The sequence below is a fragment of the Cnephaeus nilssonii genome (genome assembly GCF_951640355.1).
Source record: "Cnephaeus nilssonii genome assembly, chromosome: X".
Taxonomy (NCBI): Eukaryota; Metazoa; Chordata; class Mammalia; order Chiroptera; family Vespertilionidae; genus Cnephaeus; species Cnephaeus nilssonii.
The window spans coordinates 45,162,259-45,184,382 of record NC_137071.1 but is presented as its reverse complement, the minus strand read 5'-3'; the positions used below and the strand labels follow the sequence as shown (position 1 = coordinate 45,184,382).

Genomic DNA, 22,124 nt, shown 5'->3' with positions numbered 1-22,124 from the left:
AGAGACTAGAGTAATAACAAATCAATAAAGCAGATAGATAAAGATAAATGTTAGAAAAAGGAAAGAAAAAAGAAAGAGAAGACAAAAGGGAGGAAAAATGAAAAATTAAAAAAAGGGAGAAAAAAAGTGAAGTGGCATTTGTTTCAGCCAAGTTTAGTGTCCCATGAGAACTCTCTTTGGACCCCACCCTTCTGTCTGCCAATTCTGGACTTCCTGTGAGGTACTTGGGTGCTAACCACTGTCAGGAACTGACCTCCTTTGGCTTTCAGCAACCTGCTTGAAGTGATCCACATATGCACCTTTTGTATCTGTTTCCACAGGCCTTGGCTGCATGCAGGAGAGGCCAATCTGCCCTCTAACATAGGCTTGTTAGTAGTATAGGATGCAGGGCTGAGTCAGCAAACTTTCTCTGGTTCCCTGGGCTCCACTTCTGCCTGCCTTTGCCTGCTAGCCAGCTGTCAATCTTAATCACTCAAAAGTCTGTTTCTGAAAGGGTTTTAGATGGGGGAGGTGCTGTTTAGCTTTCAGGCAATGTGGTGGGTGTGTTTCTCAGTCCCAGAGCTACTCCTCCGTGAGTGGCCCAAAATATTACTCTGCCCTCGGCTAGGCAAAGATCCTTGTATGGAGACCAGTGGGGTTGGCTGGAAACCTGGAGTTTTTAGCTCTCCTGTGCAGGGAAAGTAACCAGTCTGGTTACTGCATAGGGGTGTGGGTGGCCCCTCCTCTAATCCAGTCACCAATGCTCCTGAGATTGTTCAAACCCATAGGCTTGGCCTTTGCTTTTATTCCTTCTGAAAAGGTCAAAATGTAGGGTCTGGCATGAAGGGATCCTGACGGTGGGACAGGTGTATCACCTAGGGCAGGTTTTTTGTTTTTTTCCCCTGCCATTCGGCTACTGGGAGTGGCTAGTTCCTCTCAGCAAAAATGGCCCTTTAGTTTTGGGGGCCTACGATGAAATACTCCTGGCTGCTGCTTTTCCACATCTCCCTGTAATGCTTCTACTCCAGCCTCTCCCTAGGCACCTCAAGTCCACACCTCCCTTCCTGCACCCAAGTCTCGAGTGAGTAGCTGCAAATGAATACTTCTGTGCTCTGGGGTTAAAAAACAGCAGCAACAACAAAATGAAACTTAGGCTTTCTCTCCAACTGCCTCAGATCTACCTACTCCAGACTCCACCGCAGCTAGCAACCCTGCCACCTTTCATGGCTGGATGTTATGTGGGCTTCGGGTCTTGGCTCTGGTGCTCCGGGCTGTGGATACCAGCCTGGGTTCCGAGCCTCTATCTTCTGAGGGAAAAGACCATCCTGTAACCCAGTGCTCCTTCCTCTCTCTGCCCTGCTGGCCTGCCGCCCCTGGGAACTGGGTCAGCTCCTCTGGTGACCTCACCCTTCCTACATGTCTCCACGTGTTTTCTGTCCTCCCTTGATGTAAGTCTCCTCCTCAGCTGGACCTCAGTTGGTAATTCCAGATGAATGTGCTCCAAATTAGTCGTATTTTCTTTATGGCCCTGGAGCATGACAGGTCTGCCTGTTCGGTCGCCATTTTTTCTCTTCTCATGTGAAAGTCTTGAAATTAAATGCTAATGACCTCTAATGATTTTCATTCCCACATTTCATATTGTGTTTTGCCACTGTGTTTTAGTTTTGAATTTTTAAAATATTACTTCTTACCATTAGCTTTTGTTATTCATGGTTATGAAAACATAGGTTTTCTGTTCACCTATCTTCAAAATAAGCATCCTTTCATACATTTTATTCTAATGGTCAGAATTTATATCAGAGTTCAGTAGGCAGTAACTTTTCTTGAGGCAGAAGTTAGAAGTTGCTCTCTTGGTGAAGCAGTGGTCAGTCTCATGCTCAGAATTCTAAGGGCCCTTATTTATTTGAGTCTTATGTCATTCATATTAGAAAAAAAAATCTCCCAAATGTGGTTTTATGGGTACATTGCTATTTATGTTTGTTGCTCTTTTAGTCTTTACTGCTGTTCAACTCCATAAAATTGTTTTCTAGTCTTTATGGCATGCAACACTTTTTTTTTTCTATGTTGTAACATATGATAAGAGCTAAGAAAACTGTGGGTCTCTGACCAAAAATTGCTTATTTATGATGATGATGATGATGATGATTATAATGATAATGTCTTGACAGACAAGAAATCATTTCTCCAGTACCCGAGAAGAGATGGAAGAACTTAAGAAAAGGATGAAAGAGGCTCCACAGACTTGCAAACTTCCAGGACAGCCAACAATTGAAGGCTATCTCTATACCCAAGAGAAATGTAAGTGGGAATATAGGGATACCCACTGGTTTTAAGTAGGCAGTCACCTACTGCTTCTTCACCCTTCCAAACTTCAGGCACCAATAATGATCACAGACCCCTGAGAACTATACCTCTTTGGAGAGAAGTCTGGGAGTAGTAAAAATAAAAAGAAGGATAAATTTGAGGGGAAGGTTAAGGAATTGTTTTCCAAAGGCTCTGGGATAATAAGACCGCAGGTGTTCTCTGAGATTCAAAATGGGGATTGTTAATCAGTCATTTTAATGACTCTTTTACTGTGGCAAAAAAGGAGATAGGGGAACAGAGGCAGAAAAATAATATTTATTATACCTACTAAGTGCTCTAAGTACTGTATCTCATTTAATCTTTGAAACCACTTTGTCATACCCATTTTTCACATGAGGCCACTTAGGCTTAGAAATATCACTAGTTGAAAGTCAGCCAACTGTCAAGTAACAGCCTAAGAGTAAACTCATATGTATGAAAAGTCAAAACCTATGCTTCTACCTCCATACTCTGTACCTTCCACTGCCTTAGGATTACATGGTTGCCCGTAAAGCACTAAATAACCATTGTGATTTCAGTGGGCAAGGCAATTGTTCACTGATAGCCAAGAAAAATGTGTTAACTTATCCACTCACCAAACATTGCAGATGATTCACATTTTCCTGCCTCCTAAATTACATTATGGAAACCTGTATGTACAGTTTGATTTTCCTTGTGAACTATGACCTAATGCCCGTAAAGCCTGTGATTTTATTCCCTGCCCAGAATTATTCTACCTGGAGAGTAGGCAAAAGAGGCTACCCAGAGGTTACCCGTGGCAAAAACCACTAAATACACAAAGCATAATATCGTAGCAGTGATGTTATTTTGCTTTTCCTCTCTTAGAGCAATTAACTTTTGATGGTTTTCAAAAATGTGTTCCTCCATTTGTCAGATTCATTCCTTCAACTCTGCCTTGCAGGATTTCTCAGTCTCAGCACTATTGACACTTTGGGATCGGTAATTCTTTGTTCTGAGGGGGGCATACTATGTATTATAGGATGTTTAGCAGCATTTATCCCCACTTTATTTTTAAAAAACTCCCTAGGTGTGATAATCTGAAATGTCTTTAGATGTTGCCAACTGTCCCCTGGGAGGGAAAATTGCCCCTGGTTGTGAACCACTGTAATATTATTAAAAAAGTACAGAATAATGGGTTTATAATCTTGGCTCTAATAATATTTAGCTATATGATCCTTCTATGTCCCTGTTTTCTAATTTGTCAAATGGATATGGCACTGCTACTCAGTTGAATGTATGCTTACTGAGCATTCTTTTTTCCAGACAATATTCAGTACATTAGGCATACAAAAAAAAAAAAAAGAAAAACCTTCGTTTTTGCCCTCAAGAAGTATACATTTTGATGAGGAAGATGGACAAGCATATCAATAATTATAATGAAACTAGTGGCCCGGTGCACAAAATTTGTGCACTCGGGACGGGGGGGGGGGGGGTTACCTCAACATGGCCTGTGTCCTGTCACAGTGCAGGAGCACCACGATCCATCACCCCAAAGAGGTAGGCCCCACCCACCCATCTGGGGCTCCTTGATGGATTTCCCCAAAGAGGTAGACTGGAGCCGGGGGAGGCCTGCAGATCCCCGGGGCAGGGCCATGGTGGAGACATGCGGACCTCTGCATGCCTGTGGACCCACGGCTGGGGCTGCGGTGGAGAGGCTGCTCTGCCGTGGCTCTGCCCCCAGGCCAGGCCTGTGGCAGAGGTGCATCTGCTTGCACCTACGGACCCGTGGCCGGAGCCGCCCCCATCCCCGACGCTGCAAGTCCCCGCCCACCTGTGCTTGCTTTGCACACAGCCTGCTGATCGGTCGTTTATTAATATAGATGTGTTGAGAATATATATAAGGGATATCTATAATAATAAAAGAGTAATATGCTAACCAGACCAGACATCCTTCCGGACCACCTTCCGGATGAAGCCAGGACTGCGAGGGAGGCCTGGGTCCCAGGTGTCTGCAGGCAGCCGGAGGGAAACCCGGGTCCCAGTGCTGGAGGGAATCCCGGGTCCTGGGTCCCAGAGGGAAGCCGGTGCCGGCAGCTGGGGAAAGGAAGGCATACTCTTGCATAAATTTCATGCATCGGGCCTCTAATATATATATATATACCTTCACTGAGGAAGTTATGTTTGAATTGGAACTTGAATTATGACTGGGATCCTGACAGGTAAACAAAAAGGGAAATAAAACTCCAGGTGTATACCACTGCATGAATGGCGGCACAGAGGTGTGTGAGGATATAGTTTATTTGTAGGGTCTTGATTTGCCAAGAATAGTCCTGGTTTATATCTGTTGTCCTGATGTAATTATCAGTGGTGCCCCATTCACTCTTAAATATGTCTTGAATATGGTTGATAAATTATATGGTCACATATTTATTTGGTAACTGAGAGTAATTAAATGAGACGGAACACAGATAGAAGGGTTAGAAAAGACAAAGTTGAAATGGTAAATATGATCATCACATGAAGAGCTTTGTGGGCCAACCTTATGAGTTTTCAGATAATGGAAAAATCATGGATGGTTTATAATGAGATGAATGACAGAGTTATATAGTTAAAACATTCCTCTAACAAAAGAGTAGAGAATGGACTAGAAAGTGAACAGAGATGGGGGAAACCAGAGAGAAGGCCACTGAAATAATTAATTGGAAAAATGATGACTTTTTATTTTGCTTGAAATATCTTATAAAATATGAAAAAGATAAGTCAGTAATAGGGTGTGGGACTAATTTAGTTCTAAAAGAGATGGAGACTATGAGACAGCTAAAAGACAGACATTTAGGGGATAGAATGTGCAGAACCCAACCACCAATCAAATGGGGCACATTACAGGGAAGTAGGAACATTGCCCACGTTCTTGAGGATTTCTCAGACAAGTAGGGAAATCAGACATGGAAACCTAAAGCTTTAATACAATGTTGAAAACACAAATGACTTCTTGTCAGTTCTCTAAGTTCCTATTATTAACTTGTGCTCTAGAAAGGCAAATAATATAAATAAATGAGACAATGATAATATCATAAAAAGCCACAGTGTATTGAATGTTTGCTGATGATAGGTTTCCAGCTTATGCAATAGGATGTGTAGTGGCAGCATTCATAGGGAACATGGAAAGATGAGTGGTTTGGAGCAAGCCAGAACAGATGTGGAAAGAGTTGATGAGGGTTCAGATCTCCATATGTACAGGGCTGTATCTGGAGCATGACCCTGAAAGCCAAGGTGTACACAGCTTCCATCTTGGGGTCGGACTGACCATGCAGCCAAAAAATTAATTTGTTAGCTTACTTTTGCCTCTCATTCTAGGGGCTTTGGGAATATCCTGGGTGAAATACTACTGCCAGTATGAGAAAGAGACCAAAACACTCACCATGACGCCAATGGAGCAGAAGCCAGGTGCTAAGCAGGTCAGTTCTTTTTGGTGCCACATTTTTTGCAATGCATCTGTGACTGCATCTCAGAAAAGAGTATATGTTGACTTAGTGTCAAAGAACCAAATCCATCACTGTCATGTGAAGCCGTGGCTTTATATGTTCTCTTTGGCATTGGGCCCGATACTTCTCAGTTGAGCAAAAGATCTCTGTTAATTATGTCAGGCCTTTGGAAAGTGCCTCTATTCTTTGATACCATTTACTAAATTATTACAACTGCCTGTCACATTGTACAAAGAAAATTTGCAAAAGTATGGATGAATTGTGGGTGGAGAATATGTCTTGCTTTTAAGAAGGCTCTATTATAGGAGTCTTTTAAATAGCAAGAGTTTAAAATATAATTTATCAAAATTCCTTTTTAAAAGAGTTAGTCTGTTGTCTAAAGTTGGAATAACCTATTCCTCACAGTCTATGTAATAATACTAAAATATCTTTAAGCAGTTAATGCCTCTTCTTCTTCCCTCCAAACATTCCTCCACTCCCCAAAGTGGCAAATGACTTTAATACACTGAAAACATAGTTTACTCACCTGGGGGAATCTGATAGGCTATGTATGTTTGTTATGTTAGACCATAGAGCTAAAACTTTTATTCTGTCATCTCACTTTTGCCTACCTTTTCAGGAGTTTTGGGAATACACACACACACACACACACACACACACACACACACACACACTCATACTCCAGGATTTCTTAAGATAAAAGCTGATAGACTATTAATATGCTAAACTAGTTCAATGTTTCATTTTTAAAAAAAATATATTTTTATTGATTTATGAGAAAGGAAGGGAGAGGTATATATATAGAGAGAAACATCGATGAGAGAGAAACATTTATCAGCTGCCTCCTGCACTCCCCTGCCTGGGAATCCAGCCTACAACCAGGGCATGTGCCCTAAGCAGGAATAAAACCAGGACCTCCTCGTTCATAGGAGGTCAACCACTGAGCCACACTGGTGGGGCTCAATGTGTCCTTTTAATTGTCTCTCAGACAGGGTCTTAGTGATGATATTTATTTAAGTATTTTAATTCCTTACAAATTGACAAAGTGACTTGTTAGCATTGAAAGTTGTAGTACATGAAGACCCAATTTAGGTAGAAAGGTAATTAGGTCAATTTTTCTCTATTGTGGTGCTTTCCATAGATGATCTCGCTTGTGTGGCTTGTTCACGGAAAATTAGAGAGGATTGAGATTTAGTCGCAAGATGCTGAAAACTGCTTTTTTTGTTCTTTAACCACACATTTTGTTACTCTGCTTCGAATGTCAACTGGAGATGGGATGCAACTCTAAATAAGGGTACCAAATGGTATGAAGGTGTTTCAGAACCTTCATCCATGTTTCCATATGGGCCTGTTACTCATTCATGACTTCAAAGTTTTCCTTACTTTCCAGTCTGCCAACTGCTAATGCACCTTTAGATGTGATTCCAAAGCACAGAACTTGTTTCTTTTCTGTTGGAACTGAGCTGATGTACCTGACTGGCAAGTGCTTATAAGCAATACTGTCCTGCAGTCTGTTTCTTTTCTTTTTATATATATACTAGAGGGCCGGTGCATGAAAATTCATGCACTGGAGGGGGAGTCTCTCATCCCGGCCTGCCCCCTCTCACAGCCCAGGAGCCCTCAGGGGCGGGAGGCGACCTGGTGATCAGGGGAAGGTGATGCCCCCATCTCAATTCTGCTGCTGCCACTGTTGGCAGCGCAAGCCTCAGCCGGCCCTGGTTACCTGAGCCTCAGAAGGCTCTGGGTTGCTGGGCAGCCACTATCCAAGGCTTCCCTGCGCCTCGGGCGTTGGCTGGGCAGCCGCCATCCAAGGCTTGCCTGTGCCTCGGGCTGGCTGTGGGCGGCTGGGGGGCTGAAGGGACTGGGGGACTCTGGAGGCAGGCACGCAGCAAGGCCGGGCCCACCTAGGGGTGGGCCCGGCCTTGCTACATGCCTGCAGCCCCATTGGGGCTGAGGGGACTGGGTGCCACGATCTTGTGGCTGTGGGCGCCACCATCATTGTGGGCGTGACAGTCAATTAGCATATTCACTCCTTATTGGCTGTTGGTGCTGCCATCTTTGCAATGGCATGAGGGTCAATTAGCATATTCCCTCTTTATTAGATAGGACTAGAGGCCTGGTGCACAAAATTCGTGCACAGGGGTGGGTGTCCCTCAGTCCGGCCTGCACCCTCTCCAATCCGGGAACCCTCGGGGGATGTCCGACTGCCTCTTGCAATCCGGGATCACTGGCTCCTAACCACTCGCCTGCCTGCCTGCCTGATCACCCCCAACCCCTCTGCCTGCCTGCCTGATCGCCCCTAACCACCCCTGCCTGCCTGATTGCCCCTAACCACCGCTGCCTGCCTGCCTGATCACCACTAACTGCTCCCCTACCAGCCTGATTGCCCCTAACTGCTCCTCTGCTGGTCTGATTGCCCCTAACCACCTCTGACTTGCCCCACACCTGGGACCCGGAATTCCCTCACTCTGGCCGGCCACAGGCACCCAGGACCCAGGCTGGCTTTGCCCAGGCCGTCCGCAGCTGCAGGGGACTGTGGGCAGGTGGCTTCGCCTGGGCCACAGCCGCAGGCGCCCAGGACCGCGGGGTGTGGCAGCTTCTCCCTCTCCGGGGCCGGAGCCCCAGCCACTGGCACCGGGACCACAGGGCGGGTGGCTTGTCCCACTCTTGGGCCACAGGCACAGCTGCAGGTGCTGGCACCTGGGACCACGGGGTGGGCTGCTTGACCCTCTCCCGGGCCATAGGCACAGGTGCAGGTGCAGCTGCTGGCACTGGAGACCATGAGGCAGGTGGCTTGTCCCTCTCCTGGGCTACAGCCCCAGCCACTGGCACCTGGGATGGCAGGGTGTGCAGCTTGTCCTTCTCCTGGGCCAGGCTGCAGGTGCAGGCACAGCCACAGCCACTGGTGCCTGGGACCACAGGGCGGGAGGCTTGTCCCTCTCCCAGGCTGCAGCCCAGCCTCTAGCACCCAGGACCACAGGCAGGTGGCTTGTTCCTCTCCTGGGCTGCAGCCTTAGCCGCTGGTGCCCGGGACCACAGGGTGGGCGGCTTGTCCTTCTCTCGGGCTGCAGGTGCTGGCACCCGGGACCACAGGGTGGGCTGCTGGACCCTCTCCCAGGCCATAGGTGCAGGTGCAGCCGCTGGCACTGGGGACCGTGGGGCAGGTGGCTTGTCCCTCTCCGGGCCCCAGCCCCAGCCGCTGGTGCCTGGGACCGTGGGGCAGGCAGCTTGTCCCTCTCCCAGGCCGCAGGTGCAGCTGCTGGCGCCCAGAACCGTGGGGTGGGCGGCTTGTCCCTCTCCTGGGCTGCTGCCTGGCTGGTCCCCGTTCCTCTCTCGTGAGCTCATTTGTGGCTGGCTGGTCCTCATTCCTCTCTTGCGAGCTCATTTGTGCCTGGCTGGTCCCCATTCCTCTCTCCCCATTGTTGAGTGTCTGAACTGTTATGGCATGATGACCATTTGCATATTAGCTCTTTATTCTATAGGATTACTTTCCAAATCCTGGACTTGAAAGTTCCTTTTTTAGACAGTAAGCTCATTTAGGCCCTTTCTCTCCTGCTCAGAGGTGCCTACTGCAAAACTCAAGACAGAGGCAGTGAATGCCACTTTCATATCCTCCTAATATATAAGAGCAAGCCCTTCTTTTAGTTTATCTCCCCCTGTTCCCTTTTCATTGAGTGGCTGCTTGCAAAACAGTAGTCCTGTCACATCCTTCATAGTTTTTCTATGGTATTCCTTATGGAATGGAAAGAGGAACATGTTTTTCCATTATGAAGGGAGGGTAGGTGGAAGTAATTACTTGAATTTTCCTCAATTATAGTTGGAAATGACTTCTTGTCAGTTCTCTGACTTAGTTCCTATCATTAACTTGTGCTCTAGAAATCCAAATAATACAAATAAATAAGACAATGATAATATCGTAAAAAGCCACTGTGTATTGAATGTCTGCTGTGTGCCAGGTGCTGAATACTTTCCATCATGTGCCTCATATACTCTCCCACTAACACTGTGAGGTATGGTTAGTTGAATTTGAAGATGGAGGAATTAGCCCTCTTTCTGAGTATGGTACTCACCACTGTTCCCTATTATTTCAGCCTATCAACTTCCATTTGTGTTGTGCTGCTCACTTTACAGATCACTTTCCCAAACACAAACACTGTTTATTTGTTTGTTTGTTTGTTTGTTTTAGTCTTCACCTGAGGATATATTTTTTTATTGATTTGAAAGTGAGAGGAAGGGGGGGGGAAGAGAGAGAGAGAGAGAGAGAGAGAGAGAGAAACATCAATGTGAGAGAGAAACATGGATCCTGACAGGGATTGAACCCACAACATGAGTATGTGCCCTGACCAGGAATTGAACCCGCCACCTCCTTTTGGTGCATAAGACGATGAACTAACTGAGCCATGCTGACCAGGGTGGCATAGAAGCTTTTTGATTTTGAGTAAGTACTTTTTGCTTGGTATCATTTTTCTTCTTAGAAAAATGGCAAGGATGATGATGTAGTAAACATTTATTGAGTTCTGTTTATTATGTACTAGAGATATAAAGATAAATAAAACATTGCCCACATTCTAGAGGATTTCTCAGTCAAGTAAGGAAATGATTCACAAAAACATAAAGCTTTAATATAATTGTGAAAACACATAATGGCAATGTATGTGATTTGGGAAGGATTTTAGAGGAAATCAAACTAAATTGCAGGTTGTAGAACAAGTAAGAGTTTAACCAGGCAAATAATATACATAGTCATTATAGGTGGAGAAAACAGTATATGCAAAGTTATGGAGTCATGAAAGAGCATGATACATGTATGAAATAAGAATAGTTTTACACTGATGGGGGTGGTTGCAGGGGAACCTGGAGTGGAGGGCAAGACCTAGGCTCCTGAGCTATGATGCCACCAAATATGAGGGAATTCAGAATTTAAAGTAGGGGGGTGAGTACATAATGCAGTTGTTAATCACTCACATCTTGAGCAACTAACAATGCTTGATATTCTAAGTGCTGGGGCAGGGAAGGCAGATTGAATGATGAATTTAGAGTTGAGTTTGCATAGTGCAGGAGCAGCAGAAGAATAGGCTTTTGATGGTTGAGTGTGTCAATGAGAGAAAATAATTGGGTTATCAGCTGTACCAGCCAGTTTAGATGGTACAGTGCTTATGCATAGACCTGGCATTTGGGGAGTGTTTCTGAATTTGAGACCGTAAGGTGTGTAGTATTATTCCCATTTAATAGACTGTGGAATTAAGATTCAGAGAGTCATAATTTATTGCCCTGGATCATATAGCTAGTAAATGGCTTAATTGAGACAAGACCCCAGGTTTTAAGCTTCTTAGTTTATTGCCATTTTCACTATACCAACATGGGTGACTTGGGTAAGCCATTTTACCTCTCTGAGCTTCCTCCAAAGATTATGAAGAAAGTTGGTTTATGAATACCTAGTGTAATATGTGGCACCTAGTAGGAGATTAATAAATGTTACTTTTCTTACCTATACCACATTGTCTCTGTTGAAATAATAGAGGGAAACTGAATAGTGTAGGACTGGGGAATTTTAATCTGTGGAAAAGGTGGATTTCATTGGCCTTGTTAAGTGCCCACAAGACTAAGGTGGGCCAAACCATTCTGCACATATGAAATACCAAATGCCACCTTAACTAATACACACATTAAATTCCTTACTCCTACCCTATCTTTGGAGTCATTGCTTTTGGAAACCCTGTCATCCTCAAGAGTCTAGAAGTGTGGAAGAGAAATGTTTGTCTCCCCCTCCTCCATTGGCCACTTTAATGGAAGGAGGTTTACAGAAAGCCACTTAATCATAGCAATCTCCCTACCTAGACATCTAACAAAAAGTTTATTTTGGACACTTAATGTGATTCTAGGAAGCCTGTTTCTCCTTCACTCCCCTTACAATGTAAGGCTTAAATGATGTGAAATGAGCTTCCTATTTAATCTAGTACACTTGGAAAAGAGTGATGGCCCACCATGAATATAATTTTCTTTTCATCTCAGCCATTTATTGATTTTTGGAGCAGGGAGAAACCATCTGCCATCTTGCTGCAACTACCGTCTGAAGGGACAAAGGTTCTCAGTGAGGCTATACATTGCTCTTGCTGCCCTGACCGATGCCTTCCAAGTGACACGAAGGACACTGCAGAATGCAGAAGCTTTTGTGCATTTCCCCCCCAAATTGACTATTAATCCTTCTCTTCTATCAGGGGCCCTTGGACTTAACCCTGAAGTACTGCGTGAGAAGGAAGACGGAGTCTATTGACAAGAGGTTCTGTTTTGATATAGAAACTAATGAAAGGTAAGCTGTGCTGGTGTGAATTGACAATGTCCCATGTACCAGGTGCTGAGCCTGGGTAGATCTTTTCCTCTATCATCACTTGTTGATGAAAATAAACAAATCTATTCATGATATCGTTGTCTTAGCTCTTCTGGCTACCCTTCACAGAGATCCCTGTTAGACCTGGCCCAGTGTTGGTTCTCTCTATGAAAGCTTCAGTCAGCTTTGCTTCACCTTCTCTAGGCAGAAAAAGTCATTCCTAGGATTTAATTTGCTATCATATATGCAAAAGGTCAATGTTTGACGATGTTGCAAAAAGGACAAGATAACAAAACTCATTATTTTTAAAATCTCCTAATATCCTATATAACAGTGGTCGGCAAACCACGGCTCGCGAGCCACATGCGGCTCTTTGGCCCCTTGAGTGTTCTAATGCCACTTCTTCAAAATAGGCCCAGGCCGAAAACCAACTTCTGCACATGGGCCACGAAGTTTCAATCACACTATACATGCGCGCCTGCACGTGGTATTTTGTGGAAGAGCCATACTCAAGGGGCCAAAGAGCCGCATGTGGCTCACGAGCCGCAGTTTGCCGACCTCTGCTATATAACAAAACTCTAATATGTAAATCGACTGAATAATGGAATGACCTGTAGCTATGACGCACACTGACCACCAGGGGCCAGATGCTCAACGCAGGAGCTGCCCCCTGTTGGTCAGTGTGCTCTCACAGGGGGAATGCCGCTCAGCCAGAAGCCGGGCTCATGGTTGGCGAGCACAGCATCGGTGGTGGGAGCCTGTGCTGCCTCCGTGGCAGCACTAAGAATGTCCAACTGCCTGCTTAAGCCATCAGTTTGACATCCCCCAAGGGCTCCCAGACTGTGAGAGGGCACAGGCCCGCCTGAGGGATCCACCCCCTGCCTGAGTGCATGAATTTTGTGCGCCAGGCCTCTAGTAGCATATAAGAACAAGTGAATTGGAACACATTTTAAAAAAAATATATGTTTTTATTGATTTTAGAGAGAGAAAGAGAGAGGGAGAGAGATAAAAACAACAATGATGAAAGGTATTAATCAATTGGCTGTCCCTGAACGCCCCCTCCTGGCATGTGCCCTGACCAGGAATCAAACCAGCGACCTCTCAGTGCATTTCTCGATGCTCAGTCACTGAGCTATATTGACTGGGCTGGACGACATTTTAATAGGAGCTAGATGCGATGGATGGTAATAGTACTGCGGAGTAATATTTTCTTCCACTTGGTGCAAACATCATACAGACTTTCCCTACTTTGCAGATATTTATGTCAAGTGGAAATAGTTTGATTATCAACTTGCTGATTTCAGACAAGGCTTACAAACTTTGGACTTCGTTTTACTTGTTTCTCTTCGGTGCCCTCTTTTTTTTTTCTGACCTGAGGACATTTTGTAAGAGGGGAATTTAACCTTTACATTTTAAAATGAGAGCATTTGAAATTACTTTGGATAAACACATGTTATGTAGGTGGGAGGTTGATCCAAATTTCAGTGAATAAATAGGCTTCTGTATTTTATTTCAGTCTGTTGCTTCTATGGAATAGGTACTGAGTAATAGAATATAATTTAGCGAAATGATCATATTACTAGAAAGGAACCTGGAGGTTCAATTATAATCTATATAATAAAAGCCTAAGAGACTGTTATGGCAAAATGACCAGAACCACCGGTTGCTTTGATGCACACTGAACACCAGGGGTCAGATACTCAATGTAGGAGCTGCCCCCTGGTGGTCAGTGTGCTCCCCCAGGGGGAGCGCCGCTCAGCTAGAAGCCAGGCTCACAGCTGGTGAGCACAGCTGCAGTGGCGGGAGCCTCTCCCGCCTCCGTGGCAGTGCTAAAGAGCAGTGCGCTGAGCGGTAAGGAGCAGCAAGCAGGCGGGCAGTGAGGAGCGAGGGGTCCTGGACTGCGAGGGTGCAGGCCGGATTGAGGGACCACCCCCCAAGTGCATGAATTTTGTGCACCAGGCCTCTAGTAATATCATATGAACAAAACTTTCAGTGACTGGATTCATAAAGATTAGTCTAAGACAGTGGTCGGCAAACTCATTAGTCAACAGAGCCAAATATCAACAGTACAACGATTGAAATTTCTTTTGAGAGCCAAATTTTTTAAACTTAAACTATATAGGTAGGTACATTGTTATTAACTTAATTAGGGTACTCCTAAGCTGGCCTAAGAGCCACACTCAAGGGGCCAAAGAGCCGCATGTGGCTCGTGAGCCGCAGTTTGCCGACCACAGGTCTAAGAGATCAGGGCTTTTTTGGTCTGGGAATAAGTTACTACTGGTCAGTTTTCCCATTTTAAATTTCTCTTTGTGAACCTAGATAATTTTGGGGGGTTAAAAATGGATAGTCCTAATCAAAGATGACTGTGATAGTAAACATAGTTGCTAGTAACCATGATTCTGTCACTCATGTTCCCGAAAGCTACTGGCCCAGTAGAAAGGGAAAAATGACTTTTTGCTATGGCTTTCCTTTCATGAACCTTTACTGTTCCTGGCTTTGTAACAATTCATATACTAGTATATGTATCTTGCACCTAGTGCTATGTATGACTCATGGTAGATAATAAATTTGGTGTTCATTTTTTAATCTATTTTTTTCCTACCCTGGATTTCTGAGGATTTCTGAGACTAGAATCCAGGAGTTAAAGTTTCAATGTGTCTGTGAATTTTGTTACCACATATTGGGCACTTTAAAAAAATTCTCTTATTTAATCTCAAATCCAATAGTGGCAAGGCTGAGCTCACACCCTGGTATGTAGGTCTCCAAAGCCTATGTTCTTTTTAACTTTATTTCATTGTGTATTGTAAGCAAAATACCTGTGCTGTGAAATAGAGGGTCAGTGATAACATTGAACAGGTGCTGTGGTTCCTCTGCACATGCGGAGTTTTCTGAGGGATGTAATGTCTGCTTTCCTGGCTAGTCATTCTGCTCTAAGGAACAAAGTTGGACTGCCCAGCAGGCAGCAGACACCCTGCAGTACATTTCAGAAATATAGGATAGCTTTTTATTAGTGTTCCTACCAATATTTGAAACCACAGGCTCATATCCCATCAGAGCTTGAATGGCAATGATAATAATAACAATAACAACTGCAGCAGCAGCAACACAAATGCTAACATTTGCTGAATACCTCCTATGTACCAAGCACTGTTCTCAGCCCTTTAAGTGATAATGTCCTTTAGTCCTGACCACAGTCACATGAGGTAGGGGGTATTATTATCCCAATTTTACAAAGGAAGACAAGGAGACAGAGAGAAAGTAAACAAGTCAGATTACATAACTGGAAAATGGTAGAGCCAGGATCTAAATCCAGGCATTCTACTTTCCAAGCTCGCACTCTTAATTACTACACTCTTCTGCAAATATGCTGTGTATGCTTTTTTGTTCCAGATGGGTCACTGAGACCTCAGGGAGGGCAAAGGATTTATCTTAGGTCAGAATAGAAGACCCTGGCCTAGATGTCAGTACTTTGTCATTCTGTTCATAAACAGTATTGTTCTTTGAATTTGACTTTCTGTAGCACTTAAAAATCTATAAATGCTTCCTGAATAGTACTTGTTTATTCAGCTTCTCTGTAAAGTGAAGCAAGGACACATACTGGCTTTTTGATTTCCCAGTTAGGGAAGCTCAGTTTCAGAATGGTTTTAATATCATATCTGGTCCTCAGTTTCTGCTTTTCTGTCTGTTGCCCATTTACTTGTTTTCCTTCTTTCTGGCTGCAGGATTCAGCTACATAGCTGCCTTTACAAAGATTTCTAGACTTTCTAGCCCCATAAGATATATCCAAAAGGTTGGGTGTTTCTAAGAGAAAGGTAGACATGAAAGAATTCACTATCCAAAACCAAGTCTTGGTTTTCAATTGATTCTTGCTTAAAGATGATTTAAGAGTGTTCTTTTTTAAGGAGTACTTTAATGAAATAAGAGATGGAAGGGCAGGTAGAACAGGAATCCCATGATATCAGGACTAGAAAGCACCTCCCAACTTGTGTGTTTCAACACCCTTATAGATAATGAAAGAGGCCCACAGAGCCCCAGTGACTTTTTCCAGGTCTCTCATCATTGTTCTTATCATTTCATGACTTGAGAGAGGTCTCATCTTATATAAGTAGTGAGAGGAGCAAGCTTCTCATAATGGCACAGTGAGGTAAAGAATGCAAGGAGACTTTATGCTTGCAATAATATGGTCAAATTTCCAATTTGTTTTGTTTTTTGAAGTTTGAAAAATACAATACACAGTATAACAACTTGGGATATCTCTGGGTATAGGTAGCCTGCAAGTAAGTGAAATAAAATTGGTATTGAGGCCCTCTGCCATGATGAAGAGGCCTTATAGTGTACTGGTTTTTTAAAATATATATATTTTATTCATTTTTTACCGAGAGGAAGGGGAAGGGATAGAGAGTTAGAAACATCGATGAGAGAGAAACATCAATCAGGTGCCTCCTGCACACCCCCTACTGGGGATGTGCCCGCAACCAAGGTACATGCCCTTGACCGGAATCGAATCCGGGACCCCTCAGTCCGCAGGCCGATGCTCCATCCACTGAGCCAAACCGGTTAAGGCTAGTGTAGTGGTTAAGGAAGAACATGGCTGCTAGGCCAGAATGACTAAATTCAAATTCTGGTCTACTATACTTACCCAATATGTTAACTTAGGTAACCTCTGTATTCCTCAGTTACTGCTTCTGTAAAATAGGATTTTTAAAAAAGCCCTCTGTGGTTCCTGCTTTATGGGCTTCCTGGGTAGATTAAATAAATTAATGCCTATAAAGTTCTTAGAACAGAACCTGATACCTAGTGAGCATTTAGTAACTCTTAGTTATTATTAGTCATAAGATTACTTAAGTTAGCCACTGTGCATGCTGTGCCAATTGGAAATTCTCCTGGGCATCCTAGGTGGTGGAAGTAGCAAAGCCACTTTCCTGAAGATGAATGTGCCCATGATGAACATGCTCACCCCTATAGCTCAGACCAAATGGCTGGCTTCTGAGAGAGGCAGGGAGAGCCTCAGTTTGGCTCAAGCAGTATAGGGCCAATTTATGTGTATACTAGTATTATGGTGAGGTGTCCTGGCATCTGCCCTCCTATTTTCTTGCCCAACCCTAGCCAAGATACCCCCTTCCTCAGGGTTCCCAAAGTTACAGTTCTCTAAATATTCTGTTGTTTTCTGAGTAAAACAGACTTTGAAAAATTTGAGTTCTGTATGCCTGTGCCTACTCAGTGTGACACTTCCCGGGCTTGAGGGGGACTTTAGATCACAAGACTCCATTCTCTCAGATGAGTTTTTTGCTTTCAACTTCTCATTTTTCTTTCCTTAGGCCAGGAACCATCACTCTACAGGCCCTTTCAGAAGCTAATAGAAGGCTATGGATGGAGGCCATGGATGGGAAAGAGCCTGTAAGTTACTTCAGACACTGGGGATACCTCTGCAGCATAACCCAGCGTATGAGTGCCCTCTAGTGGTACAAGTGGGTCTAGGACAAATTTTTTAGAGCCAGAAGGAATTTTGTTGATTTATCATCTCTTTTTTAACAAGTAAGGCAAGTTAACAACAAATTGATATTCCCCCTCTCTCTCCTTCTTCCCCGCCCCCTCTAAAACTCACAAATTAAAAAACAACAATAAGGTGAGGAACTTCTCTAGGACCACCCTCACAGAAGACATCAAAGCTGGGCCTAGAATCCAGGGCCCATAGATTCTTGCTCCAGTTTTACATTATGTAGTTGTGGCTACAAGATCTTTGTAAAGAAAACTAAGCCTTTTTCATTTTATATAATTAATATATGTTCATATAGAAAGACAAAATAATTGGCATGGCTGTGAACAAGCATTTATTAAGATTTTATTCAAAATTGTTTTTGCTGCCCCTTCTTACTCCCAGAAATCAGTTAATTATCTTTAAGGGCACATCTAGTGGAGGAGATAGCATTGCCATCCTGTGTGCCAAGATGTACCACTCTATTTAGAAACTTCTTGCACAGGAGGACAGAGTCTTTAAAAGGGTTAGTGATTATTCTATAAAGACCAATATGAACAGTAAGAAATTATTGAAAAGCATTTTCTCTTTTCAGTATCTTTCCAGTAGGTTTCTTCTGGTGACATATGAAATAATATCAGCTTCATAATGTTGGAATATGAAAGGCTTAGATTTGGATCATGGTTCTGCCAGTCAGTGGTTGTGTAAACTTTAGCAAGTGATTTCATCTCTCTGAGACTCAGTTTTCTTCTCTTTAGTAAAATGGCTTTAATAATCTCTTTTCTACCTATCTTGCAGGGTTACTTTAAAAATCAAATGAAAGTCAGTCTGTCAACCATAATGTGATATTTTAGTGTTAGGTGCTTTTAAGTAGTCTGAAGTGTGAGTGCAAAGCTATTGAGATTCAACAGTATTTGGATATAGTATAATCTCCTTGCTTTATTCACCTTACTAGGAGGGGAAATATATTCCAGGGTTTTCTTTCGCTGTTTTCAGTGCCCTGGAATCTAAACAGGAGTGCACAGATCCCAAATTGCATTTATAGCAACCAAGAAGATAGCTATAAATGTGAAGTGATATTGTGAAGAGTGCCATCCAGAAAGTAGTCCAGGACCTGTCCTCTCTCCTTCCCCTCCCAGAAATCTGGAGCTTAACTATTACATGTCTTTGGTGTTTCTCTAGGAGGATGCTAGGAGGCTTAGCAAGGCATTTTCCTCTTGAATCTCTCTCCTGAAATTGTTCTCTCTTTAGGTTTTAAAGATAGAAGAATACGGAAGGGTTTTTGTGGAGAATAATGCTAGAACATGGGCCCACTGAATGTGGACCTTTACCAGCTTGACTATGGCAGACTTAATACAAATATATTGTTTGTCAAAGTGGCAGCAAGGGCCAGCATGGAAACCTCTCTCATTCAAATACTCATGGGTATATACACATATGCAAAAATGTTTCTTTTAAAAGAAAAGATTGTTACAGCAGTCTAACAGATGGCATATAGAGAGCTTATTTCCTGTATCCTAACATTGCTAATGTCATTGCTGCTTTACTTAACATATCAATCTATTAAACTTACACATGTTTTGCATGCTTTGCTTAAAGCAGGGGTGGGTAACCTTTTCTCTGTCAAGGGCCATTTGGATATTTATAACATCACTAGAGACCCAGTGCACAAATTCATTCACGGATCGGGCCTGTCGGAAGGAGGAGATGGCAAGAGATTGGCCGGCGGGCCCTGCCCCCATTTGGGGTGGGGGGCAGATTGGGAGTGGGGCCGGGCAGGGGGAGGGGCTGCAGGAGGTTGACCAGCTAGCCCCGCCCCCTATTGGGGTTGGGGGCTGATCAGGGGTGGGGCCGGCTGGGGGGAGAGGCTGTGGGCCGATCGGGGTGGTGGGGGCCGATCGGGGGTGGGGCTGGCCAGGGGGAAGGGCCGTGGGGGTGTTGGCTGGCTGTCCCACCCTCAATTGGGGTGGGAGAGTCAGATCAGGGGCGGGGCCGGCTGTGGGGAGGGTCTGCGGGAGGTTGGCCGGCCAGCCCCACACCCCAATCAGGCCGGTTTGCTGGCCACAGTGGGCATCATAGTGACCAGTCGTTCCAGTCATTACGACGTTCCAGTCGCTGGCTTTATATATATATATATATATATATATATATATATATATATATATATATATATATATAAATCTATATATATATAGATTTGCGGGCCATACAAAATTGTCAGCTTAAAAATTAGCCTGTTATATTTGGCCAAACATTTAATTAACTCATCCCTAATGTCTTGGCAGGGGCAGACTGAATAATTTTATGGGCCTTATATGGCCGGTAGGCTTGAAGGAACATCTCCAATTCTGATCATTTTAGATATGTGAATTTTGAAGTCTAGAGAATGAAAAGGACATGCCCTAGATTTCATAATGAGGTAGAGACAGAACCAGTGCTAGACTTGAAGAGTCAAGAATCTCTTCTTTGGTATTTTCATAGCTATTAAAATGCATAGTTCAAGATGACGCAGAAAAATCTTGTCAGTTCATGGATCTCTTTCAGTTGGACACTTGTCTTTCCACAGGGAAACACCTATTAACCAGTCTTGGGGGACAGGGAGGCTGGTATTGGGAATGTTTACATTTTATCATCACATGCCCATTACCCAGGTATGCATGAGAAATCCACTTCTTTTCTCTTATGCACTCTTGCTCCATTGGAAAAACCCTCCAAGCTTTACCTAAATAAATGTCTAAGAGGGTCATAACTTTAGTTGTAGTGAGCAATGTGAAATCCAATGTAATCTTCAGGGATTATTTCAGCTGTTTCCTAAAGATCTAGACAAAGATGATTCTGTTTAGCCCACTTTTCCTTCTTGTTAGAGTTGTTATTGTTTTTTATTTAATTTTATTAGCCATACTTACCTATAATGATTCACTACAGCTATGGATCTTTCTGTTTCTCTTCTTTTGTAGATTTACCACAGCCCCATAACAAAACAGGAAGAAAGTGAGTCAAATTGCTCATCTACTGATGTTATAAACTGCCAGCTGTCTTATTCATAGTAAATGCTGTCATCAATGATATGTAATGTTGATGCAAGTGTGTTTATGGATGCCACTGTGTGGAATGAAATTAATACCTATTTTGAAAAAAAAATGTGTCCTTTGAGGAAGTCATTTTATCTTAGCTTATGGTGGGAATAGCAGTAGTGATATAAAGAAACACATTATATCCTTCTTGTTCTAGACACATATAGAAATTGTGTGCATTTCCAGTCTAATATTTCACATTAATTGTTGTTCATGCCTAAAGCAGACATAATGCAGAGGGCTAACTAAAAGCATTTTGTGTTATAAAGAGTAAAAACTCTAACCCCCCACCCATGCAAAGGACCTTTCCAGTTAAGGTGATTGGATATGACCAATCAAACCCCTAGTTCTCTCTCTGCAGTATCTTAGCAAGATAACTGAATGCTTGGTAGGTGAAGCTTGTGTAGATCAACATCTAACTCTGTTTTCCTTTGCTTGAAACAGTGGAGCTGAATGAAGTGGGCTTCAAGTTTGTTAGAAAATGCATCAATGTCATTGAGACAAAAGGTAAGGTAATGAACCATAAGCTTGGCAGTATTTGAATATAGCCAATGTGAATTTATCCTGGGGCAATTTCTCGAAAGTAGCAATGATGTAATCAATTGTTCAGGACCCATTTCTGGAATAAACACTGTTTATAAACACTGAACACTAACACAATTTGTATAATTTCAGTGATTTCCAAACCAGTGGTACACAAGCATATTTGGATAATTTGTGGTTTCCTGCTTTTTAAAGAGAAAGACCTTTAAATGGCTTTTAAAGTATTCCTAAATACTACCTGGCACTCCTCAAGTAGTATTGTGATGATAGTCCTAAATAAACAAGAGTTCAGTTTGTGCCAGAATAGATATTGGTTTAAAAATTGATGGATGCAAAACCAAATTCAGACAAATGTGGAATAAACATTTTTCCAGGTTGATGATATTCTTAAGTTTCTTTCTCATAATATTTAGAAACTAGAGGCCCGGTGCACGAAATTCAAGTACTCGGGGATGGGGGGGTCCCTCAGCCCGGCCTGTGCCCTCTCACAATCCACAATCCAGGAGCCCCATGATCGATTGCCCCAAAGAGGTAGGCCCTGCCCACCTGGCTTGGGCTTCGTGATGTATCGCCCCTGCAGAGGGAGGCCCCCCTACCCGCCGCAGCCCACTGGTCAGTGGTTTGGGCCTCCCTTTTTGGGGTGATTGTGGAGCCCCCCGATTGATCGATCACCCCGCTGGCCAGTGGCCTAGGCCTCCCTCTACAGGGCGATCATGGGGCAATGGCCGGGCCCCTGACCAATGGCATTGCACCCGCTTTGGCTGGCCTGGCGCCAGTGGGTGTCATAGCGTGGCCAACCGGAAGGTCATCCAGTTGGTCATTCTGCTGTTTGGTCATTCAGTCGATTTGTATGTTACGCTTTTATTATTATAGATGGGTCAGTGTACTGTATGACCAGTCTATTTTTTTTTTCTTTGAAATGTTGTTTCAGTCCT

The 22,124-nt window shown here is 43.6% G+C and overlaps 1 protein-coding gene across 6 annotated transcripts in view; it reads left to right on the top strand.

Moving 5' to 3' along the window:
* OPHN1 (oligophrenin 1) overlaps positions 1–22,124 on the top strand; it is a gene marked incomplete at its 3' end in the record, with an annotated part of 608,646 nt that overhangs the window by 373,580 nt on the left and 212,942 nt on the right. For all 6 annotated transcript variants that reach the window (XR_013813217.1, XM_079765071.1, XM_079765074.1 and 3 more), the window contains exons 9-14: positions 2,148–2,277; positions 5,641–5,741; positions 11,987–12,078; positions 17,415–17,493; positions 20,530–20,563; positions 21,091–21,153. Coding sequence is in view for 5 of the 6 variants with exons in the window: in XM_079765071.1 (XP_079621197.1) it covers positions 2,148–2,277; positions 5,641–5,741; positions 11,987–12,078; positions 17,415–17,493; positions 20,530–20,563; positions 21,091–21,153 (499 nt within the window). The remainder of the gene's footprint in view (positions 1–2,147; positions 2,278–5,640; positions 5,742–11,986; positions 12,079–17,414; positions 17,494–20,529; positions 20,564–21,090; positions 21,154–22,124) is intronic.